We start from the raw sequence: 23,996 nt of genomic DNA, 5'->3' as shown, positions 1-23,996 counted from the left end.
GCTTTTCTTAATAGTAGAGAGAGAAAGAGAACATTGGTAAATTAATCCTGTATGTCTACAGGACAGCCACATCTTTCTAGCTTTCTCTAGAACATTTTATGTGTGGTATGGTTCAGACATTGCTAAAGGGCTTGCTCAATAACCCTGGTTTCCATGTAGTTTTGGTGGGTAGGTGAGGTTAGTTATTTTCATATTTGTCTATATCTTAGCCTATGTCTAGAAATGTACATAAAGTTAGCTGAGTATCCAAGACATTTATTAGCTCTGTTACCTGTCAATTATTTAATTTTTGGGAATCTTGTGTTCTAGATTATGAAACCCACATAGGAAATAGACACATCTGTATTAAATAGCTCTGCAATAATTTGAAGACAAAGACCACCTAGACCATCAGCTCATATGTACCTAAACCCAGAAGAGAGCTTGTGATTATGAAACTGGGGACCTTGTTTAATATAAACACCCATCAGAAATAAAGAGCAGCTTTTTCAACTGAATATAAAAAGTTCTCCCATAAGAAGTGTGCTGTAATGGAATGGTTGTGTAAGAGTCTTCGTTGACCCTTCCCCCTCCATAGGAAAACAACTGTAGCTGGTGAAAATTATTAAGAAAAAATATTGAAAAGCTTTGGATTGCCTTAAAGGCAGTGGGGAAATGGGGAAAGGCATGCAAATAGGGAAACAGTTATGAAAATCTGGTAAATCTCGGCAGTAGCTCTGAGTCTGCAGCATCCAAGCCACGGCTCGCTCCATTACCAAGGGCTCACTGAGTCAGGGGCTCTGTTTTGTGTAGGTGTAGCTGGGAATGCAGGTGCTCTCCTGTCAGCTTCCAGTCTAGGACTGGGATAACCTGCTCAGGAACGGCAAGTTACCAGCATCTGTCATTATACCCAGTTTGTGCGCCAGCCTCTATTCATAGGATGGAAGCTCTGATGCAGGTATAGCAGGGCAAGAATACTGGGCCCTGGTCACCCTTGCCCAGTTTACTTGCCCCAGAGCACTGGGAGAGGCAAGCCAAGAAAACCAAAAGTGGTCGCCACAACCAGTGCCCTGTTCATGAAGCGCTATCAGTCCAGGGAAGGGGCTGCTGGCCCTGACAAAGATCCAGAAGAACAGCTTTGTCACTGTCCCTCAGAGGACTGACATATTTGAAACAGAACTTGGGGGAGTTCAGCATAAGGGTGTCGTGGAGTACAGTGTAGATATGGGTGGGAGTAGTAGAGGATGTTAGCTATATTTGTGCTGAACTGGGGCCCAGTTAGACGCTTAACTGGGCCATTGCTGAAAACAATGGGCTGTGGAATTAGTGGACTCCTGATGGTTGAGTAGGGGCAACTTTGAAGAGTGTGATGGTCTTAATGGGAGCAGAAGAGCCTTCTGCAGAGAAACAGTGGAAGAGGGAAAGGGCCACTGGTCTTGGTGTGGTAAGAGGAGGTCCACAGGCCGTGGGATCTTGGCAGTCCCTTACAGTGCCAGGAGTCTGAAATTCTAGCCAGTAAATTTCTTTCTTGCTTTCTTTTCCTTCCTATCTTTTAATACCTACCAAACTGTTGGATTAAGAACAGACATTAGTTTTGTTGTTTGAAAAGATAATATATGAACTTGTCTCCAAATACAAATTTAAATCATGGACCTAGTTGTCTTTTCTCCTCTTACCCACCCAGTGCTTCCCAGTGCAGATTGTATAGTTAATTGTGGCCTTTCAGAAGTCTTCTGTTCCCAAGTAAAAATGTTTGAGTATATCCTTTTTAAAAACAATCATACACAGATTGTGATAACATACTTTATGACTCTGTTCTGCATCTTTTACTTTGATCAAAATACACATGTACATATGGAATGCAAATGTTTAGAATTTCAGATGCATGGGATGCAACTGATAATGTAATGAATGTGTACCCACATTCGGCTTAGGATTTGCTAGTTCAGTGCCCTTCCTGAATAGCTTCTCTTCTCCTCTACCCAGAGATGACTACTATCCTGAATTTTATAGTTACCACTTGCATCATGGGTCACCCTTCCCCATACTGGGGGATAGAACCTAGAGCTTCACACTTGCAAGGCAAGTGCTCTAGCATTTGAGTCTCTTCATATGCAGACATAAATATATATTTATGGATCCCTCTGCGATACACATTGTTATTTTACTTGCTTTAAATATTTGTTTAAATTTTAAATTTACTTGTTTTAAAATTTTGTTATAAATATCCCTCTCTAGCCTAAAATTTGTTTTCTCTCACCATTGTGAGATCACCCATGTGAATGTGTATACCTATGACTCATTCACTTTCACTCCTTTATAGATTTCTATGGATGAATATTTACTCTTTTATCTCATTGTTGATTATAAAGTTTGTCCCCAGCTTCTTGCAATTATAGACAGTGCTGCTTTGGACACTTACGCACATGTGTGAGAGTTTCTCTGTAACATATACCTAGAAAAAAAAGTTAGTCTTCAACTTTATTTTGTTCTTTTAATTGGCTGTCTAAAATTCCCTTGTATTAGCATAATTTATTTAGCTAGTCTCCTAGTGATGAACACCTAGGTGTTTGCTCCAAAACATACACATACACGCACACAAACACACACACACACACATACACATACACACGCTTGCAAATATAGCCGTAGGATAATATTGCTGGGTGAAAGTGTTTTAATGAAGGTGATTATACTATTTGTTATTTATTTTTTCTAAAGAAATAAGCTCATCAGGTGGCAGTGTTAGATACTATATTAGTTACAGTGTTTCCAGTTTCACAGTATTTTTCAGTTCTCCATCCCCTCCATAATTTAGTATTCAGTAATACTTTTTTTTTTGTAGCATCTCTCATCTATGCTAGTCAGCACCTTGGATGGACACAAATTCGTGACATAAGTTTATAAATAATGTTTGAACAAAAACATTATTTTGGAAATTTACAGGTTCAGATTTACTATACAAATGAGTATAAGCCTTCTCTTCTGGGTTCTCAATGTGAACGCACCTTACTGTACTGTAGCCTGTGAAGTATGTTGTGATACTTGCTTGTAGACTGCACAAGGACAGAAAACCACAGGTCACAAGCCAGAGCTGGTCCACTGCCTGTTTTTGAATGGTCCATGAGCTAAGACTGTTTAAAATTTTCACTTTCATTTTTAAATGGCTAGCAAAAAATATATTGTAATGTAAAATTATATAATCATCACCTTTCAGTTTTTGATGCACAGCCATGCTCATTTGCTCATGTGTTGTGTGTGCGTTTTTATGCACCACCAGCAGGGCCATGTGAGCAGCTGAAGTAGGACTGTTTCCCATGGCTGCTCAGTGCACAAGTCACAACAATGTGTGTATAATTTGAGAGGTTGTAAGTGCTACACTTATCCCCATAATGTGACCTTATTTTTAAATTACCAGTCCTTACCCACTGTGTCAAAATGAGAAAAGTAAGCTTTCAGTGTTGAACTTTATAAATAACCTAAGGGGATTATTTTAGAAAATTGGGTGGCAAATCTTTGTGGTTTGTCTGTAGTTACACAATACTTGCACATGACCAGACTAAGTACTCACAATGCCCAGGAAAGCAGTGGTCAGGAAAAATTAGAAATTTTAAAACACAGTATCTCTTTACAGCTGAATTTCTTCACAAAAATAAAAAATGAAAGTGAAGCAATTACCAAAGTGAGTTTCCAGGTGGCTTCTTAACCAAGCAAGACAAACCATATCAATTATGAATTAATTAAATCATGCTTAACTGTAGCAGCCAAGAAATGTGTGCAAAAAGTAAACTCATTTGAGACAATGATGCAGCAACAATTGCTTGAAGAGTTGAAGACATTGGGAGCAACATCAGTAGTCAAATACCAAAGCAAATTATTTTGAGCAGTCACTGTGCTCTTGATGAGTTGACAGATCCCAGTGATACTGCTCAATAGTTGCTTAGGATCAGTGCCAAGGTTGAAGTGACTGAAGAGTTGTCTTCCATGAATAGTCTGTTTGGAACAACTATCAGCAAGAATATTTTCACAAAGATTAAGAAAACAAATTCAGTGCTACCTGAAGTGGAATCTGCTAAGATGCATTGCAATAAATGGTATGGAAAATGTATGGCAGAGAGGCAGCTTAGTTTGCATTAATTTATGAAGCTTGTGAAAATAATATGGTGTTTAAAGGTTATGGTTATTATTTTATTATTCATCAGCCAGGTACTTTACAGAAAATAGTTGAAGTGTCTGTCATAGGACCAATGGTTCAACAGTTTTATTTGCTCTCATGTACTTAGTCATTATTAGTTCTGTGAAGTTTTGTTAGATGTAGGAACTGAATATTCTGACTTGCCCTACTACACAGCAATTCACTGTTTTAACAGTGGTAAGGTTACTATAGTTTTTTGAGCTTAGGATCAAGACAAATTTTTCCAAATGAGAATGGCCCTCATCCATTATTATAATTTTGAAAATTAGTTTTGCTGCAGACTTGATGTTTCTTAGTAAAGTCAACCTAAAATTATAAAGCAATCCTTATATACAAAACTTATATTGCAGTCAAGTCACTTGATGACAATTAACATTGTTTGAACTATACTCCCCATGCTGTCAAAAATTAGAATAGAAAACATAAATTTAAAGATAAAATTCCCATGCCAAAAGTATAGTTCTAGCAGCAATATTGGACCTCAATGCAAATGAAAAAAAATTCTGTATTTTGAAATCCATTTAACTGTGCAAGTAAGCTTTCCCTTAACCTTCAGTTGTAAGTGATTAATCTATAATGTACTAATGTGCCAGAAGGTAGATGCCAAAGAGAGAAATTTAATAGAACTCCATAAATAACTTTCAAGTGATGAATATGCTCCATTAAGACCATGCATTTGTGGATGCATGGTTCTGGCAGAACCTAGACTGTGCTAAAGGAGATTTCGAAGAGAAAATATATAAAATGTCACTGTCGATCAGCAATAACAGATGAACATTTGCAATGAGTTTTGATGACACACTAACTTTGAACCTCATTTAACTGATATGTTATTTAAGAAAATGGAATTACATTTTTATCCTTTGTATACCTATATTTAAGAAAATTATACTTGTTACATATTGAATTATATCAATAATTTTTTTGTGGAAACTAATGTTTTCTCTTTCTATATGTAAGTACCTATCCAGTATCTTCAGTTTTCTTTTTGGCTTCCAGACTGTGCTTGATAGAAAAATGTGCCAACCCCTGGCTTCGTGGAAATTTCCCCAGAAGGAACCATTTTCTGGTCACTTTTCTGATGGCATTTTTTTGTTTTGTTTTAATAACAGTATTATTCCATAAAAATTAGGCACAGAGCATATTACCTTCTATAGAAGTTCTTGGTCCTTATTCCTATAGGAAAGCTTTTTTAGCTTCTCATGTTAGTGAAGTTATTTACATGAGACTTAATTCCTTCATGATGTGTCCTTGGGAAGAATACATGATGGTTGAGCCCCCTGATCAGGGCTAACTATAGAATGTATGCTGATGGAAACACTGAAGCTTGTTATTACAGACTTAACCTTTCAAGCAGGCAGACAGAATGTTACAAATTAGATTTTGACAAATTTTGGGTAAGTCACAATTTGCTAAAAATCTGTTAAGTTAAAAATTGTTGATGTTTTATAATTTACCCTGGGAAAAAATGTACTTACATAGATGGCTTCTAATTTTTTTTAAGTATACACTATTGCATGAAAAATTCAAAAGTTGAATAAAGGTAGGAAAAAAGGGGGAAACTCATGTCTAAAGAAGCCTACTAGAAATTTTTGGGCTGTTCCTTTCCTGCCTTTAGCCAGTGATACTTTGTGTGCTTGTCTTACATGATCCAACAAGTATTAATTTTTGTTTTGAAGGAAAATTTGAGAATGGTGTTGCAGAAGGAATGGTGGATCCTAGACTAAATCCTATTTCAGCCTTTCGACTTTCGGTTATTCAGAATTCTGCTGTGTGGGCCATTCTTAATGAGGTAAGAATGAATTAAATCAGTGAAAATCACTTAGATACTAGATGTTTTATTGCATTTTGAATGGAAGACCACCTTAGAATTGAGAATAAACTGCCTTATTATACTTTTCATCATTTTGTATTTCAGATTCATATTAAAAAAATCACCAATTGATCTTCTGAGAAACCAACACACTTTTTCCCTGTGAATCTGCCAATTAAAGCTAGTTAAATATGTTCCTTTTTTCTTTTTGAACTTGAACACTACCTCTTGTGAAATCTACTGTTGATAAGATGATTGTCATTTCCACTTGGAAAGTGAATCTCCCAAGGATAATTATATTCATTTGAAACTAAGCTGTCCTCCAGTTTTAACTTGACACAGACATTTTGCAGTTATGACAGCCTGTTAATATAACTTGTACTATTTTGGTATTATACTAATACATAAGAGTTGTACATATTGTTACATTCCTTAAATTTGAGAAAACTAATGTTAAATACATTTTATGAAGGGGGTACTTTTGAAGTTCATTTATTTTACTATTATAGACCCTCTTTTATAGATTATCAGGGATTATATATATAAATATATAAATATATAAATACACATAAAATGTTATGGAGTTAATTTATTAGAAACACTTAAGAAGTACATATTTTTGTGCAGTAAATTTTTGAATCAATACTTTTTTTGAAAACCAGTTACCTTGCTTTTTTAAGTTCTTTCTATACTTTTCTTTGGAAATGCAAACATTGCAGATCAATGCCATTTTTCAAATGCACTGCCATTTAAGATTGATTATAGACGGATTTCTTAACTTGAAGTACTTTTATAATCAGTGAATCTGAACAAAATATTTTCAAAGGCATTTATCATTCCTTAAAGCCAAGATTTTAAAGACCAATGTCCTTCTTGAGGGTTATTTTACTATACGTGTGTGGTGTATAGCCACAGACACCAGTCTGATAAATTTCAATGTTCATGTGTGACGTGCTCTGCCTGGATCACGACACAGCTCACTCATTACATTTCCTCTGGGGTGGAAGATGACAAGACTCTTCTTTCCTTTTTAATCTTTGTTCTTAGCCCATGAGTTTGTCTCTTCTTGTGAATCCTTTTATAGCTGCACTAATTTTCTGAGTTCTGACAATGTTTTCTAGGTAATGTTATTGTATGAGTTAATATTGTAATAATGATTTTTGGTGAAAGGTATTGTAGCAGTTGTATGTTTTGCCAGAATGGTATATTCTACTGTGTTATAAACTTGTAAATCCTGTGTCCAAAAAGAGTATTATTACTCTTAAACATTCAATTCCAAATACTACCACTGGTATCAGCAAAGAATGTTCTCAGCCTCAGCAATCAGTGCTTTTTCCTAAAGTACTTTACTTTTAAACAATTATGAATTATCAAATTAGCTCCCAGTCTGCTTTGACCTCCCTGTGGTTGCAGGTGTGCAAAGGTTGATCCCCTGAGCTTTTTAAGCTGCCCTGGCGATGGCCTGAGGCTGTGGGAGGTTCCAGTGGTGGCCTTTAGCCTAAAGGGACTTTACTGGGTACCCAGTGTGCAGAAGAAATAGTATCAAATAGCATCATTTTCTGTGCAGTGTTATGACAGGGAAAAGGTTGGGAAACACTGGTATAGTATGATTATTTCCTCACTCTATGTTGCAAATATTTTTAGTTAATTTTCTTGATTGAAAAGTCCATGATGCTGCCAGTAATGATTTTGATGTCAAAATCCAGCTGAAATTTTTATTGTGGTTTGTTAGATCTCATTTCCTTTATTTTCTGTTTTCTTCTCTGATTTCCTTAGCTCAGTGCCCACAAGCAACTTTCTTTGAAAACAGAAATACCCTTTTGTTATAAAATGTTGGCACCAGCTTAGCATACTAAATTACTGCTAAAGCAAATGAAGAACAGAAGGTAAAAGATCTGTGCAGATGGGTTCCACAGTAGTCAACTATGACTTTAGGAGAAAAGGCCATGCTCTGAAAATCTGGGGTGGGGTGTGGGGGGGGGGGTGGTGAGGATGGGAGTATTGTAGCTCCTGATGAATTTGTTATGGCTTCTTGAACAAACCCAGACTGTCCAGCCCAGCTTTTTCCTGTCTTCATGCGCTGTCTCCCACCAGGCTCTGCTCAGCTCACTCTTTCTGGTGCTAGGAATCCATTCTGCCAAATCTTTTCCTTCATTCAAGGACTTGCTCCTTCATCCCCATGAATTTGTTCCCAGTGGCTAGAATGTGCCTGGCACTAGGCAGGCTCCATCAGTATCTGGATGAGCCAACTGGCTGTTCTCGCCACCCTCCTTTTTCTAATCTCTTAGATCCCTTTGCCCACCCTCTTTGCAACGCATATACACACGCACAAAAAAAAAAAATCAAAGGGGAGGGACAGCATAAGGAACCAAATATATGATTTGGCTAACTAGTGTTGATTATTCATGGGGGGTGTGTACAAACTTTAAGCTCCAAAGGCCAGCTCTACTTCTCTGTCCTCCATTGCAGCCAGGGTTCATCTGACCTCAATGTTAGTTCTTGCTCCTTTGTACCCAGTCATCTCTAGACAAGCAGCCATGCTTTTTCCCCCAAGCAAAAAGTTGTAGTGGTAGCCTTGAAGGGTAGGTAGTGTGAGAGTAAAGGTTAGAGGTGAAGGAAGAGTGTCTGGGACTGGAAGAAGGTAAATATTTGATCTTGACAGGACACTGAATTACTCTTACCAAAACAGTGAATGGGAAAAGTGTCAAATGGTGTGACTAATTTATATATATATATATAAAATGTATACATAAAATATATACATACATATATAAAATAGGGCATGGCTTGGCATCTTGTGTGTGTTTCAGATAAACTACTTAGACTCTTGAGCAGTGCTGGAGTGTACAGTAGCGACAAGACACATGATTACTAAAATTAATAAAGTGAAAATTTCAGATCTGTAGTCACACTAGCTACATTTTAAGTGCTCAGTGGCCACCATATTGGACATCAGAGGTACAGAACATTTCCATCATTGCAGAAAGTTCTGTTGGCCAGTACTGTGTCTAGAGTGTAAATGTGAACATTTTAGAAACTAGAATTAATGCATTGTGACAATGAGGCCAAAAGCAGACATATAAATGCATCATGCAAATGGTGATGAATATTTTGGGTAAGAAGAAAGTTGCAGACTTGTTTTCTAGGCCTCTAAGAACCCAGGTTGCTTAGTTCTGTTAGTCTCATGTACTGTTATCATTGTGCCATGCTCTAGTCAAAAAAGAGTGAGTGAAAAGTTTCAGAAAGTTTATGTAAATGCATTATTTAATAGCTTATAGGCTAGAAAGTAGGTATATATGTAACCATTAGAGATACCTTTGAACAAAGGTACTGTCTATATTACTTTTCAAATCAATGGCTGAACCAGTAAAGGATAGATGTGGTTATTTTAAAAGCCATCAGCAAAACTGCAAAGGCTTCTTTTAAGTCTTTCACAATTATGAAAAACAAACATCTCCCAATAATGCTGTCCCTCAAAGAAAGGTTTGGTTATATGGAAACAGCATGTCCAGAGATTGTCCCATTGATAGTAGCGTATATTTGCGACGAGCAGAATTTTAAGAATGATCCCTCCTCATGACCTTGTTTAATAAATATCCTCTCCTCCAGCTTTGAGTGTAGAACTGTGGATCTGATCCACAATTATGTAATGTTACATAGCAAAAGGAAGATTATCTAGGGGGGAGGGGCACTTGCATGAGCTCTTTAAAAGGAGTTTTCTTAGGCTGGCAGCACAAGTTAGTCAAGAGGATTCCAGGCACCACTGCTGGCTCAAAGGGGAAGGGGCCACATGACAAGGAATTGCAGGTGGCCTTTCACAGCTAAGGCTTTGGCTGCCAGCCACGGATATGAGAACTGCCACCCACAAATACAGGAACTGAATTCCTCCCTCAAGCTCACTCACGGGCTTGGAAATGGACTCATCTCCAGAGAAGAGCCCAGCCTGGCCAGCACCTCGATTGCAGCTTTGTGGAGAGACCCTAAGCAGAGAACTCAGTTAAACCTGCCTGGACTTTGGACTTGCAGAATGGTGGGATAATGAGTAGGTGCTGTTTTAAGCTGCTAGATTTGTGGTGGTTTATTATGCAGCCATAGAAATGAATATACTTAAGAGGTGGAGTTCTGGGAAGTCCTTATATTCCATTCCCTGTATTGTTCCACACTCCCATCTGGCTTTTGGAGATAGGCACTTCGTACTGCAGGCTGGCCTCAAACTCACAATCTTCCTTCCTCAGCCTCCCCAATGTTGTGGTTACAGGTGCACGCCACCATGCCCGATTTGTTGGATATTGCGTGATGAACACATGAATAAAGTCTTTACTAGTAAGTCATATTCTTGGGCTTCAGCTAGGATATTCGTTTTTCAAATATCTCAAGAGTCTTCATTGGAAGTTCATAGGTAAAAAGTTGCAGCTAAATTTTAGTGTTCTGTAAAAGAACTGCTAGAATGAGAATGTAGGAATAGGAATATAAGGAATCTTTTTCCCTAGATGAATTATTTATACTGGTTTAGGTAAGACTTCTCTGGACCTGTCAGAGGTATACGGGAAAAAAAAAAAGAGTGGTATTTTAAATGAGACATTAAGAGAAAAATTAACATCCACCTTCATGTAGAAATTAATTTACTTTGTACAAGAGGCTTAATTTTTAAAAATCAAGTTTATTATCTAGCACAGATCAAACTGTTTATGTCAATCAAATTTTTGTACTTTGAGAATGTTTTCCAGAATGCCTGTGCTTCCAAGCCATTGCTAATGAAGTTCAATTTTATTTTGGTTTATCATTTAATCTTTGTGCTTATTTTTTACTAGATTGCCATAGCCTTGATGTTAAGACAAATAGATAGAATTAACAGAAAGAAAACTAGAGACTAAAAACACTGTTGAAAGATCGCAAATTTGTGTAATATCTTTGTGTTGCAAGGGATCTTAGATTTCCAATCCAGCCCTTTATAGAAAATGACTTTCCAAGCTATGTAGCAATATTTATAGTGTGTATAATTTAAGCTTTGATAGTTGTGAAATTTTAAATTATTAATCCTAAAATCTATGCTATAACTAGTATGCTTACTTTCTTTAATGCATGTGAACACAGTGCTAAAAGACTACTCCGACAGTATTTGTTTTTTTAAAAAGGCAACCAAACCAAGGGTTTTGTTATACATACCCTATGCCATCACTAGCTGAGTGAACTCTTCTCTTAGCTGAAACACTCCCTAGATCACTGTCAAAAATAAACAGGAAAGCAGGCGCTGGCACTCCAGACTGTTTGAACTGAGATCAAGACATTGTTTGACAGTAATCTGAGTGAAGGGAAGCGTTTGTGAAAGCTTCATTCCTGCTGTCGGTAACACTGAAGTAAAGAATAGTGGTGCTAAAACTGTTCTAAAGTGAGGATTGGGTGTTGTTGGGGACTAGTTTAATACTTGTGGACACTAGGGAAGTTATTTCATGTATCACTTGCTCCTCGCTTTTTCATTGTATTAGTAATTAGCAAATTGTCCTGGAATCAAAGGTTCGGTACTTTAGTTTGATTAGCATTCCATTATTTATGTGAAATGCTCAGTGTTTGCTTAAGTTTGGTGAAAACACCTTTTGAAGACTAATCCCTGAGCCTTAAAAATGGTGGCTATCGACAGTACTGTAAGATGCACTGCCCGCAGATTTGATACTTTTCATTTCAGCATAGACAGTAATGTTTTCTAAGAAATATTTAGAAGAGTGCTAAGACTAATAATTACGTTTCACTTATGGAATGAAAAACTTAAGTGTGTTTCATTTAGAACACTTCCTTTGGAAAGGCTGTCTTTGCATTTGTGGGCGTTTCTGGAATCATCCCTTGGAGAAGCTGCCTGAGGAATCTCTTTGCCAGGTTATACCAGATTTTTTTTTTCCTTCTTAAATGTACTGTACATATTTTCCTTAAAATGTCTTCATGGGTTGAATGGTTAATATCATTAGTAATATTTTAGGTACCTGGTCAATTTTTAAAGGAAGATTATTTATTTTCAAGTTTGCTGCTATAATTGAAAACCTAATAACTGGTCCTGTTGACTGTGCCTTTCATTACTATTTCTGTGCCACAGCTGTTCATGTGTATTTGAAATAAAGAAGTTTAAAAAGCCATGTTGAATTCAAGATTCCTTCTAATAAAAATAGGTGAAACTCGAGTGAAAAGTTTTTTTTAACATTGATACAGTAATAGTCGATCTATTTTCAGTTGGAAACAGGAATGGATCCTTTGGGTTTTGGAAATCTTTAAAGAAAAAAAAGTCCTGCTATTAAGACAATGTGTTCACTTTATTATATACCTGATGGGACAATTTACATATAAGTAATAGTCCCCATGGGCCTCTTCAGTCTAATGTATTTTGGGGGTTTGTGCTATTTTAATGTCAGGGTTTAGTACAGTGATTCCTGCATGAGGTGTGCTACAGGTGAAAGTAGAGCTGATTAGAGATGGGGGGGCGGGGTACACTGGAGTCATACCCGATAATCCCAGCTATTTGGGAGGCAGAGCAGGATGATTTTGAGTTTGAGGCCAGGCTGGGAAAAGTTAGAAAACCCCTATTACAAAATCAAAAGTGGGTTCAATCCCAAGCACCACAAAACAACAGAAATGGGATAGACTGTGCACCCCATCAACAGGAGAGGGTATGTGTGGTCATTACCACATTCTCCCAAAATAATACATTATAAAGTTTTATATTTCTCTCATGTCCTTAAGTATTTTATATATAGTTCAGGTGTGTGCAAGAATTATATCAAATGAGATGCACATTTTAAAAATTTATTATAGAAATGTACATTTAATTAGTCTTAAGGAATGTTGACAATACTGTTACCATATCACCTCAAATTTGTAAACTTTACATCTTTAAGATATCTACAAAGATAATTTATTTACAAGTTTTACAAGAAATCACTTCAGTACTGTTGTCACTTTCTTCATTTCACTCTATACTTGTAGAAAGAACACAGAGCATGGGTAAAGTTCCATCCTAGTGCTAGTGATAGCCCGTACAGCAGAATGAGAGGTGCAAATGGATAAAGAAGAATTACTGTATTTTTCAAAAATGGCAGTGCTGGAAAAGAAACAAATCCAAATTGACTTTTTAAAAAGGAAATATGACTACTAAATGAACATTGACTTTTTAAAAAGGAAATATGACTACTAAATGAACATTCTGAAAGAAAGTTCTTCAACACATGGGATGAAAAAGGAATGCATCTTTTGAATCAGAAGATGGTGCTGTTTGTAGAACTACTTTTTTCTTCCTTCTCATTTAGGGCTGAGAAGAAACTGGGGAATGGGAAGCAAATCAGGATTGAGAGGGACAAATGTCACAACTGTTAATGAGAACAGTGACTGCTTCCGAAGTCCACCTTAAAGTGTAGAGAAGATGTTATACAGAAAAACTGAGCCACTTGGTGATTTTCCAGTACAAAAAGCATCACATCCCTGCTTGAGAAAGTGATTTCAACTAGCATCCCAAACTTTAGGAAAGAATGGAAGCTTTGAAATCTAAATTCCCACACTTCTTGCTCATTAGTGGCACCTTGCCCATGCATTCTGATCTAAGCAACACAGGCAGGTCCTCAACGGAGACTGAGCTGTGATTGCACTTCTGCAGGAAAAGTCCATGCACAGAGCCCACAGGGCTGCAGTATGACACTGATCACAAAACACTTTCTCAAAAAGCAGGAAAACTCATTAGAAATGTGAATACAGAAAGTCACAAACCTCTTCCCTGGACTAGAGAAAGGGCTCCCAATACCCCAAACAAGGCAGTTTAGTGATGGGGCAGGTCAGGCAGTCCCTGGCAGATGGGTCCGGGTATGGGGGGGAACCAACTTAGGCTGGAGGGACCAGTCAGAGGTAGGTGTTAATAGTCCCAATCATCCAAAGCAACAAAGGGCTAAAAATACTCTGGATACATTGTTATTTCGGATGACGTGTGTGTGTGTGTGTGTGTGTGTGTGTGTGTGTGAAAGAAATAACATGTAAGGATATCTAAATTGTGTTTAGCGGGCACTTTACCACTGAGTTATATCCCCAGCCTGAGACTTTTTGGGGGGTGGTACTGAGAACTGAATGAGCTCAGGAGCTTTCACTTGTTAGGAAAGCGCTCTACCACTTGAACCACCATCCCAGATCTTTTGCTTTTAGTTTGTTTTTCAGGTAGGGTCTTTTGCCCACTGCCTCTTGAGTAGCTGGGATTTCAGGCATGCACTGCCTTGTGTGGCTTATTTTTGAGAGTCTTGCTAACTTTTGCCTAGGCTGGACCCAAACTGTATTCCTTCTATATCCACCTCCCAAGTATCTGGGATTCCAAGTGTGTGCCAACATGCCCAGCCTGAGATCACTTTTTGTTTCTTTGGGGAAGGGGTAGTACTGGAGTTTGAACTCAGGGCCTCATGCTTGCTCGGCAGGCACTCTACCACTTGAGCCACTCCACTAGCCATTTTTTGTGTTGGGTATTTTTGAGATAGGGTCTCCTTTTTTGCTTGGGCTGACCTCAATCCGTGATCCTCCTGATCTCTGCCTTCCAAGTAGCTAGGACTACAGGCGTGAGCCACCAGCACCTGGCCTGAGATCACTTTTTAAAATAAATCATGTAAGAATGTTTCTAGTTTGCATTAAGAAAAAATGACTTGACAACAGGATTTCAGAGTAAACTTGCAAGTATGTCCTGAGGTCAGTAAAAGTTGGACCTGATCTTCTGGATCATCTACAGAACCACAATGATCACAAAAACTAAAAATGAAGCTGTGGAAAGATTTTAATCAGCTTAAGTTCACATACCAGTGGACCTGTCCCTTAGAGAGAAGGAAGAGCACACTGTCATGGATTCCTGCCAGTCACTTGGAGATAGCAGTATAATTTAAAATGACTCCTTGAAATTATATGTTATACCACTTTCTAGCTGTGTGACAATGAGCTGGTTAATTTGTGTGTCTAAGTTTCCTCACTTCAAAAATGGAGAATAGGTAAATCTATAACATATAATGGTTATGAAAATTATATGACATTATTTCAGATAAAATTCTTGGGAAAATTCCTGTCAGTATACTGTTAAAGTTTTTTTCCCTCCCTGCTTTTAATTAAACAAAACTTTTTTTTCCTACCCAGTCACTGTACTGAACTTGAACTTATGGCCTTGCACTTTGCTAGGCAGGTATGGTACTACTTGAGCCACACCCAACAATCCTCCCTCCCCCTTTTGCTTTAGTTACTTTTTAGGTAGGGTCTCGCACTTATGCCTGGGCTGGGCTAAGCCATGATCCTCCTAATTATGCCTCCTGTGTAGCTTGGGTAAAAGATGAGAATCACCACACCCAGTTTTGTTGTTGTTGCTGAGATGGGATCTTGCTTTTTTTTTTGTTTTTGCTCAGGTTGGCCCTGAATCATGATTCTCCACCTCCCAAGTAGCTGGGATTACAGATGTAAGGCCTGGCCCCCAGCCTAAAACATTTATTTAACTACTTACCACTGTATCCCAGGAAGGTTACGTAGATATAATAGCCAACCGCAATCAGCCATAAGGTATTTCCAACTAAATATCCAATAAATGTATCTGTTAGGATAACATCTGCCAGAAGAAATGCATACACTGAGTCTCTTTACTTAATGCATATGATGAAGATGTTGACAACATTTGAGAAGTCACTGCTACTTACGGTTGATGAAAAAAAGCTGGATAAAATGCAAAATCACTAGGAGTGGATAGAAAGCATTCAGATGCACATCAAAGGCGTAGCCCCACTCCACATCATAGTCTCTGCTGTGTCGTTTTACTAAATACTTATTAGAGATGAACCTGAAGAGCAAAATTAAAATTTCTTGTATAATGCAATAAATTAACTTTACTAATACTTACTCTGCCAGACATTATTCTAAGTTCTAGAGTATGCCAGACATTATTCTAAATTTTGGAGTTAGAGCAGTGAAAATCCTACCTTCAATCTAGAGGGAGAAGACTAACAATATAAATGCATGTCAGCCCTATGGAGAAAATAAAAGGAGGACAGAGAATACAAACCTGAGATGCAGTTTTAAACAGGACGGTCATAAAGACCCAAGGATAGTGATGGTGCTGGCACATCTAGAGACAAGTATGCCTGCAAGAAGTAAGAAGAAATGGAGCAAAACTGTCAGAAAAGAAACACTGAAGGGCTGGAGGTGTGGCTCAAGTAGTAGAGTACTTGCCTAGAAAAGGAACATGGAATAAATTTTTATGATGCCTGTGTCCATTTTAATACTTTTGGCGTTTACTCTTGGGTTAAGAAGAGAAGCCACTGTGTAGATGCCATTGACTGAAATGTTTTGATAGGGTCCCTGAGAACAGACAAGAACAGAAGCAGCAACAGAAGGCTATAGCAAGTAAGAGATAAACGGTAGTCTGGAACTGTAAGCAGGTAGCAGTGGAGGTAATGAGGCTTGAGACTCTGCAGAGATGAAGATGGAGCCAACAGGATTAAGTGTGGCATGTAAGGAGTGAGGGGGAAAAAAAAAAAGCAGCCATGAATCACTGAGTAGAGTTTTGCCTTGAACAATGGAACATGGAGCTGCCGTTAAATGGGGTGCTAATCAGGGGGCGGGCTTCCTAAAGAGCAGTTGTGAGGATGGAGACTATAGAAGTTTGGATTTGGCTCAGTTATGTTGAACATGCCTATCAGTGTGGAGTAAAAAGGTGTATATAAAGTCTACAGTTTAAAGGCGAGGTCTAAACAGCAGATAGAAACTCATCAGTGTGCAGATATCTAAAGCCCCGGGCCTGAATGACATCACCAAAAGGATAATCAGACAGTGAATAGGTCCAAGGCCTGAGACCTGTGCCAACTCGGTACAAAAAGGTGAGGGAACTAACGAGGAAACAAAAACAAGAGGGACCAGTGGCATACCAAGCCATAAGAAGTTATTCAAGCTTATGTCACCATCCTACAACCTTTCCCTCTAGAGTTCAGTTAAATGATGAGTGAATGAAAAGTATAATATCTAGTAACAGAAAAGTAGATCTTCAAAGAAAAAGAACACAAAAGATCATTTGTAGAAATTCAATGTACCCTTTTACGTCATTGCATTTCAATTCAAAGATATAATTAAGAAAATGCTTTTCCTACAATGGAAATATAGAAAACAAACGGAAAACATGATAAACAGTTCACCTAGTTATCTAAAAATGTCAAAATAATACTGCTTCACTTGAACAAACTGTAACTTATCAAAACATTGTGCTTTAGACAAGAACATGTATAAGTGAAATTAAGTCCGGCACAAAAATATCACATGTTCTCACTCATGTGTGAAAGACAAGGTTGATCCCATAGTAGCAGACTAGAATAATGTTCACATGAGGTTAGGATGGGTGGGGCAATAGAAGGCTGGATCACAGGTATCAAAATCCAGATATGAGTAAGTTCCAGTGTTCCACAGTACAGTAAGATGACTACAGTACAACTTATCATATACATTAAAGAACTACAAGTTCAAAGGTTTCCAATACCAAAAAATTATAAAAGTTTAAGGAGATGTGCCAATTTGACCACTACACACACACACACACATAAATAAAATTACCACACAGAACTCCATACTTAAAATTAAAAATAATTTTGAATGAGAATTTTGTGAGCTGCATATAGCTCACTCCCCAGAAGCTCCTTTCTCTAGTCACTCCCCTGCTGCTCTGGTCCCTTTCTCATCCCTTGAACAGTATGCAGACATTCTTTCAGAGAAAGCTCAAAGCCACCTGACTTGCCTCTCTTACCTCCATGTTAATGACAACTAACTCAAACTACGATATAGACATACCCTAAACTCCAGGATGACTTGTAGGGGCCCTTGAGAATCACTACATTCCATGCATGCTGCAAATTATTCCTTTGAAACCCGTATTTACTGAATTTCTTTCGTATAGCCTGTCTTCTTCATGGGTACCTTGATAATGAATGATTTTATTAATTAGCAATATTAATTTTAGACCAGATTTTAGAATTCTAGATTAATGGTACAAAACATTTAGCTATCTAGTACATACAAAACATATACTTTAGGAGTACATGCTGTCAAGATTTCAGACTTCAGTTAGAACCTCAATGAGCCTTGGGTTATCTGCTTGGTGTCTGAAAATGACTTCATGCAGATACGGCAAATGGGTGAAGACATATACGATGATGAAGAGTCAGATATCACAACATTGGAACTATAGGGACAGGAATCTTAAGCCCAAAGTGTAAGAGATGTTTCTGTTGAATGTAGTGCTACATGAATGCTTGATTTGTCAAGTGTCCAGAAGGCAGCATATGCATATGCAAGTGAAGGCAGCATATGGATATGGTGTTCTTTCCCCTCTGGTTCTAGCACTTTCAAGTGAGCTGTTGCATACTGTGTCATACTTTTATTCCTTAGGAATAAAAGGAATGTTGCTTAAGAAAGATCATCATCTTTGGTTTAAAATACAGGTTTCAGGGTACTGCCTTTGATTCAAATGTCTTAAGTTCTCATTTTCTCAAACTAAGTTTCCAAAGTTGCCAAATATGCAAGAACAACTTTTTCACTTTTTCCTTCTAACACTTCTTGATTGGCTCTGCAGAAATAAAAGTTAAAAAAAAAATCCCAAACCTGTACTTTATTAGTCAGAAATTACAAAGGAAAAACAAAAGCTTGGTATAATCAGAGGTTACTTTCTTGTAGTTTTGTTTGAACTATTAATAGTTACCATATACTGAACACAACTATGGGCTAAGTGCTTATCTCAATGTTCTCAAAATCTGACAAAATAGTTAATAAACTGTGCTGTCATTTGAACCCAGGTCTCTGTGTGATCACAATGTTCCATTGAGTTTTTTGATATACAATGGCCTCCACTCCTACTCAACCACTGGCCCTTTATACAGATCCCTTGCCACATCCACTTCCCTTCATCCAGCAGGCCAACCACAACAGGAGTACTTTCTCTATAAGAGAAGTGAAAAGCCAAACACTAGATACTCAGTACACTGCCTTTGTTAAATCAATAAAACCTCTATGTATGTGTTCATGTTTTATAGGTCTAGTAATTATTTTCTTAATAGGACTCTAATTGCCTAGGAAATAAGAGCAAGAATTCACAAATGGGACTGCATCAAATTAAAAAGTTTCTGCCCATCAAAAGAAACAATTACTGGAATAAAGAGACACACAAAGAATGGGAGAAAATCTTCACCAGCTTTCAACAGATAAAGGATTAATATCCAGAATATACAAAGACCTCAAAAAACTAAATAGCAAAAGAAAAACAATCTAATTAATAAATGGGCAAATTGGATAGACAGCTCTCAGAAGAAACTCAGATGGCTAACACATTCATGAAGAAACAATCAACATCCTTAGCCGTAAGAGAAATGCAAATCAAAACTCCTGTACTAAGATTCTATTACACCACACTCAGACTGGCAATCATCAAGAAAACAAACAACAAATGCTGGTGAGGATATGGGGAAAAGGAACCCTCATACAATGTTGGTGGGAATGTAAACTGGTGCTATGGAAATCAGTATGGACGGGCCTCAAAAAACTAAAAACACCTACCTTATTACCCCACCACATCACTTTTTTTTTTTTTTCATTTTTCTTTTATTATTCATATGTGCATACAAGGCTTGGTTCATTTCTCCCCACTGCCCCCACCCCCTCCCTTACCACCCACTCCGCCCCCTCCCTCTCCCCCCCCCAATACCCAGCAGAAACTATTTTGCCCTTATCTCTAATTTTGTTGTAGAGAGAGTATAAGCAATAATAGGAAGGAATAAGGGGTTTTGCTGGTTGAGATAAGGATAGCTATACAGGGCATTGACTCACATTGATTTCCTGTGAGTGTGTGTTACCTTCTAGGTTAATTCTTTTTGATCTAACCTTTTCTCTAGTACCTGGTCCCCTTTTCCTATTGGCCTCAGTTGCTTTTAAGGTATCTGCTTTAGTTTCTCTGCATTAAGGGCAACAAATGCTAGCTAGTTTTTTAGGTGTCTTACCTATCCTCACCCCTCCCTTGTGTGCTCTCGCTTTTATCATGTGCTCATAGTCCAATCCCCTTGTTGTGTTTGCCCTTGATCTAATGTCCACATATGAGGGAGAACATACGATTTTTGGTCTTTTGGGCCAGGCTAACCTCACTCAGAATGATGTTCTCCAATTCCATCCATTTACCAGCGAATGATAACATTTCGTTTTTCTTCATGGCTGCATAAAATTCCATTGTGTATAGATACCACATTTTCTTAATCCATTCATCAGTGGTGGGGCATCTTGGCTGTTTCCATAACTTGGCTATTGTGAATAGTGCCGCAATAAACATGGATGTGCAGGTGCCTCTGGAGTAACAGTCTTTTGGGTATATCCCCAAGAGTGGTATTGCTGGATCGAATGGTAGATCGATGTCTAGCTTTTTAAGTAGCCTCCAAATTTTTTTCCAGAGTGGTTGTACTAGTCTACATTCCCACCAACAGTGTAAGAGGGTTCCTTTTTCCCCGCATCCTCGCCAACACCTGTTGTTGGTGGTGTTGCTGATGATGGCTATTCTAACAGGGGTGAGGTGGAATCTTAGTGTCCACCACATCACTCTTGGGCATACATCTAAATGAGTGTAAATCAACATATAAGAGAAATAACTCCACACACCCATGTTTATTACAGCTCTGTTCACAATAGCTAAACTCTGGAATCAGCCGAAGAACCCAACAATCAATGAAATCAATGAATGAGAAAGAAAATATGGTACATGTATATACACCACAGAATGTGTATGGTACATGCACACACCACAGAATATTAGCCATAAAGAAAAATGAAATTATGTCATTCACAGGAAAATGGATAGAACTAGAGATCATCATGTCTACTGAAATAAGCCAAGCTCAAAAAGCCAAATATAGCATGATCTCATTTGTGAAACCTAGACTTAAAATGATGATTGTAAATGGGACATGAATGTGAATGGGGGATGGTCATGGGGGGGTCCATGGGAGAGGTAAAGGAAAGGATACTGAGGGGTGAAGAGGACTGAAATACACTACATGTATTATATTCAAAGACAGCAAAATGAAACCCACAAAACACTGTTTTAAAAACAGGGGAGGAGGGAGGGAGAATGGGAATATCATGGAGGGAGAGATCTTGTTAAAAGTATACTGTACAAATTATGAATTACCACAATGAAACCCCCTCATATTATTAATGTATACTAATTCAAAAGATAATAAAACTATTTTAAAGAAACAAAACAAAAAATCCTTTTTCAAGTGTACTTGACTTAATGGCAAAGATTCACAGTAAGACTTCATGAGATGACCTTTTAGATCTAGATGGATCTAAACACTAAGGAATATTTATATATATAAAGTAGTTCACTACTGACAACTGCAGAAAACAGTACTATCATGCAACAAGAACTGGCTAAATGTATGATTTTTACAAAATTAGGGATTCTGTTGACATGATATAAACATTTCTACATTTGACCCCAATGCAGCCATATAGAGCATCCCTTAGAGTATTTTTTGATACAGGTACTGACATAGGTGGGCACATTATAGTAATCTTGATTTCAATTTCCATCAGCTACCATACTTCTGAAGCAAACACAGGCATTACGGCCTCTGAAAACCATGTTATAGTACTTACCACATCGACGTTGATATCAGAAGACCAACTCCTACACAATCTATGAATACGACCCACAGAAGAAGCTTTAGTGTTTCAAAAACTCCCATGTCCAGCACAAAGCCAAATCCTATGGTAGACACTGAAAGAAAGATTTATAGGTTTCATTCAGGAACTCTACTATGTTCTAGGAATGCAGGACACATTCCCTGGCCTCTAGATGCCCATTGTGTAGTTGGGGAGACAGACATTGGAAAAAACAAAACAAAAAACCCAAGATGTAACAGATGCAGAAATGCACACCACCTTGGAACACAGGTGACATGAAGCTTATCAAGGAGCATCCTTGCCAGACTAATTCACCACAATAGCCCCATCATTCAGAACAGCACCAATACAGAGAAAGCACTCATATATTTTAAGTCCACTTAAAGGTGAAAAACGTTCTACAGACTTCTTCAGGTGACTGGAACTTTTTTTTAATTACAATTACATTATTGAATAATTTCAGTTTTTCAACCTGAAATCTAGAACTCTCTGAGGGCTAGAAGTGTAGCTGAGTGGCAGAGCTGGCTTAGCATGTGAGGTCCATTTCAGCATAGAAAAAGAAAAAAAGAAAACATGAACTGATTCCTATCCCTTGCTTTTCAAAGTTCAGAGGTACTAGTTTACTCTTGGGAAGTGGAGAACCAGGAATAACACAACTTTCTTTCTTGTGAGATTTTTTTCAAAAAGACACAATTTCAAATATCCCCAAATCCTGGCCCACAATACATTATAACAAAGGATCCTCCAACGATAAGCCAATCTGTTCTTTAATTCTACTGGAGATAAATACTTACCACACAGCCAGATACTTAATAGGACCAGAAAAGCAGGGTCATCTCTGGCCCACTGGTCCTTTGTCTGCTTCCGGTAGTGAAAGTTTCTATAAACTCTCTGTGGAGAAGTAAACAGGTAAAGCATCTGCCAGGCAGCAAACTCGAAGTCCATCTGCCGAAAACGAAAAAGTCTTCGGAGGTACTTGTATCGTTTGGCTCCAGCAGTGTGTCTTGCTGCATCCCTGGAGTTCAAGACTCCGTTCCCCTGCAATGAGGAACTCACTGAAGTACTTGGTAACATCTTCCTAGATGGAAGAAAAACATGTCTTTTAAATGTAATCTGAAGAAATTTTGGCTAACAGCACTTCCCCTTAAGAGTTATTTAGCAGAGAGGTTATTTTACACTTTCTCCTCCACCCTTTGGAAGGGGCAAGGGACCAAAATCAATGGAGTTGGTTCTGAGGCTTGTCTTGGGGTTGGAGAACTGCTGATTGCACTTTGGGCAAGGGCAACACCACGTCCTTAAGAACCACTTAATAATGCTTGTCCAGGGTCTGTGATTTCCAACACTTGACCTCACTCAATCCTCAGACAGCCCTCCCACGTAGCAGGAGGTGAGGGAAAAAAAGAGGCACAGAAAGGTGAAATGCGCTCCCTTTGAGCATGAAGACAGTGATGGAGCCATGTTTGGAACTCTGGTTCAAAATACTTGGCTCTTAACGACCAAGACTTTATGGAAAAATCTTAGTTTAAGCGGATTGGAAGCAAAGGCTAATGAAGTCGTAAAATAACTTGGTCACACAGATCCATGAGCAATGGCCAGCAAGCTTCTGTGATATAAAAACAAAGCAAAACTACAATATCTGGTTTTTATTCCCAGAATAGTTAAGGAAAAGGAATGACAGCACGGGAATCCAGGCCAACCAGACCCTAAGCCAGGTGAGTGCAGATCACTGTCCAGCCCCTTCCAGCAACCTCCCCCTCCACTTCTCAGGCTTCCAAGACAGCAGAGGCGCCACGCCCGCTCAGCTGCTCTCCATTGGCCGGGGCTCCAGACACGCCGCCAGATTTGGCAAATAAAAATGCAAACAGCTCAGTTATATTTAAATTTCGACAAAGTAAAGAATAGGTTTTAGGACGTGTATGTCCCCTGCAACATTTAGGACATGCTTATATTAAATATCATCCATTATCTGCGGATTCAATGTAAGCAGGCATCTTTAATTTTATCAGGGAACTTCACCACCGGTCTAAGTACCCGAGGAGATGGCCGCCGGCAGTCACTGCCAGGAGCTGCCGGAGGAAGCGACCCAGCGCGAGCACAAATCGCACGCGGACCGAGTGTTCTGAGACCTCACCTGACGCCCTGCTGCGCCGTGGACCTGGGTCCAGGATATGCTGCCACCTTCGCCCAGCAGCTGAGCCCAAAGTCTGTAAGGCCTATTTTCTTCCCACAACGTAGCCGGCGCTCGGGCGCAGTGTGTTTACGTCACGGACGCGCACTTCCCCGCGCATGCGCCAAGCCCTTGGGACGCGCAGTCCCTGCGAC

At 38.5% G+C, this 23,996-nt stretch overlaps 2 protein-coding genes across 10 annotated transcripts in view; one reads left to right on the top strand and one right to left on the bottom strand.

The window, feature by feature from the left end:
* Mgat4a (alpha-1,3-mannosyl-glycoprotein 4-beta-N-acetylglucosaminyltransferase A) overlaps window positions 1-12,112 on the top strand; it is a 121,139-nt gene extending 109,027 nt beyond the window's left edge. For all 9 annotated transcript variants that reach the window (XM_020179204.2, XM_074050327.1, XM_074050321.1 and 6 more), the window contains 2 exons: window positions 5,854-5,966; window positions 6,093-12,112. In XM_020179204.2, coding sequence (XP_020034793.2) covers window positions 5,854-5,966; window positions 6,093-6,119 — 140 coding nt within the window. In that variant the 3' untranslated portion in view covers window positions 6,120-12,112. The remainder of the gene's footprint in view (window positions 1-5,853; window positions 5,967-6,092) is intronic.
* A 650-nt stretch (window positions 12,113-12,762) lies between these two features.
* On the bottom strand, window positions 12,763-23,964 carry Unc50 (unc-50 inner nuclear membrane RNA binding protein). Its single transcript, XM_020176282.2, has 6 exons — window positions 23,806-23,964; window positions 22,469-22,752; window positions 21,648-21,768; window positions 15,668-15,807; window positions 15,478-15,579; window positions 12,763-13,071 (listed from the first exon to the last, which is right to left on the bottom strand). Exons 2-6 carry the CDS (start codon window positions 22,746-22,748, stop codon window positions 12,935-12,937), a joined length of 780 nt encoding a protein of 259 aa, XP_020031871.1. The 5' UTR covers window positions 22,749-22,752; window positions 23,806-23,964; the 3' UTR covers window positions 12,763-12,934.
* Between the last annotated feature and the right edge of the window lie 32 nt (window positions 23,965-23,996).

The sequence above is a fragment of the Castor canadensis genome, chromosome 12 (genome assembly GCF_047511655.1).
Source record: "Castor canadensis chromosome 12, mCasCan1.hap1v2, whole genome shotgun sequence".
In the NCBI taxonomy this organism is placed as follows: Eukaryota; Metazoa; Chordata; class Mammalia; order Rodentia; family Castoridae; genus Castor; species Castor canadensis.
The sequence above is the reverse complement of the archived record's forward strand: the minus strand, read 5'-3'. Positions and strand labels throughout refer to the sequence as shown.

Excerpts from the sequence above, each read along its gene's own strand:
- Unc50 (XM_020176282.2), bottom strand. The coding sequence starts at position 22,748 with ATGTTACCAAGTACTTCAGTGAGTTCCTCATTGCAGGGGAACGGAGTC. Across the intron at positions 21,769-22,468 it reads ATTAAGTATCTGGCTGTGTG|TGTCTACCATAGGATTTGGC; the intron begins GTAAGTATTTAT and ends TCTTTCTTTCAG. Across the intron at positions 15,808-21,647 it reads CTGATATCAACGTCGATGTG|GTTCATCTCTAATAAGTATT; the intron begins GTAAGTACTATA and ends TTTGCTCTTCAG.